Here is a 483-nt window from a genome sequence, read left to right on the forward strand (position 1 = left end):
TGAGACCTACATTAATGATCTGTTCATGGAGCAGCCGGATCATGATCTTCCTTCCCTCTGTGATCTGCCAGTAAAGATAGGTGATGATTCTGGAAGAGAAGAAAGAGTGCTTTGAGTTTAAGGCTCTGCCTTTCAGTTGGATGCAAAGGAACTGGAATTTGCCTGCAAACAGAATCTGACCCAATGTGTCTCTGAAAAGTCAAAACAGGGTATGAGGCAAAATACCTTAGAGCAATGTTTTCTCAACCTGACTATACATGGAATCACCTGGGAGGTGGAAATAAGACTCACACCAGAGCTGGTCCTCAGACCAAGCAGGTACAGGCATCTGCATTTAAAAAATACACACAGTTGGGCATGGTGGCACACACCTTTAATCCCAGCACTCAGGAGGCAGAGGCAGGAAGATCTCTGTGATTTCAAGGCTAGCCTGGTCTATACAGTGAGTTCCAGGCCAGCTGGGGCTACCAGCTGTTTCAAAAG

The 483-nt window shown here is 46.2% G+C and overlaps 1 protein-coding gene across 2 annotated transcripts in view; it reads right to left on the minus strand.

The window, feature by feature from the left end:
* The window catches only part of Tmc5 (transmembrane channel like 5), a 72,901-nt gene that overhangs the window by 12,898 nt on the left and 59,520 nt on the right, over window positions 1-483 (minus strand). For both annotated transcript variants that reach the window (XM_017800816.1, XM_017800815.1), the window contains one exon: window positions 11-89. In XM_017800816.1, the coding sequence (XP_017656305.1) occupies window positions 11-89 (79 nt within the window). The remainder of the gene's footprint in view (window positions 1-10; window positions 90-483) is intronic.

This window comes from Nannospalax galili, unplaced genomic scaffold (genome assembly GCF_000622305.1).
Source record: "Nannospalax galili isolate Female #2095 unplaced genomic scaffold, S.galili_v1.0 scaffold381, whole genome shotgun sequence".
Taxonomy (NCBI): Eukaryota; Metazoa; Chordata; class Mammalia; order Rodentia; family Spalacidae; genus Nannospalax; species Nannospalax galili.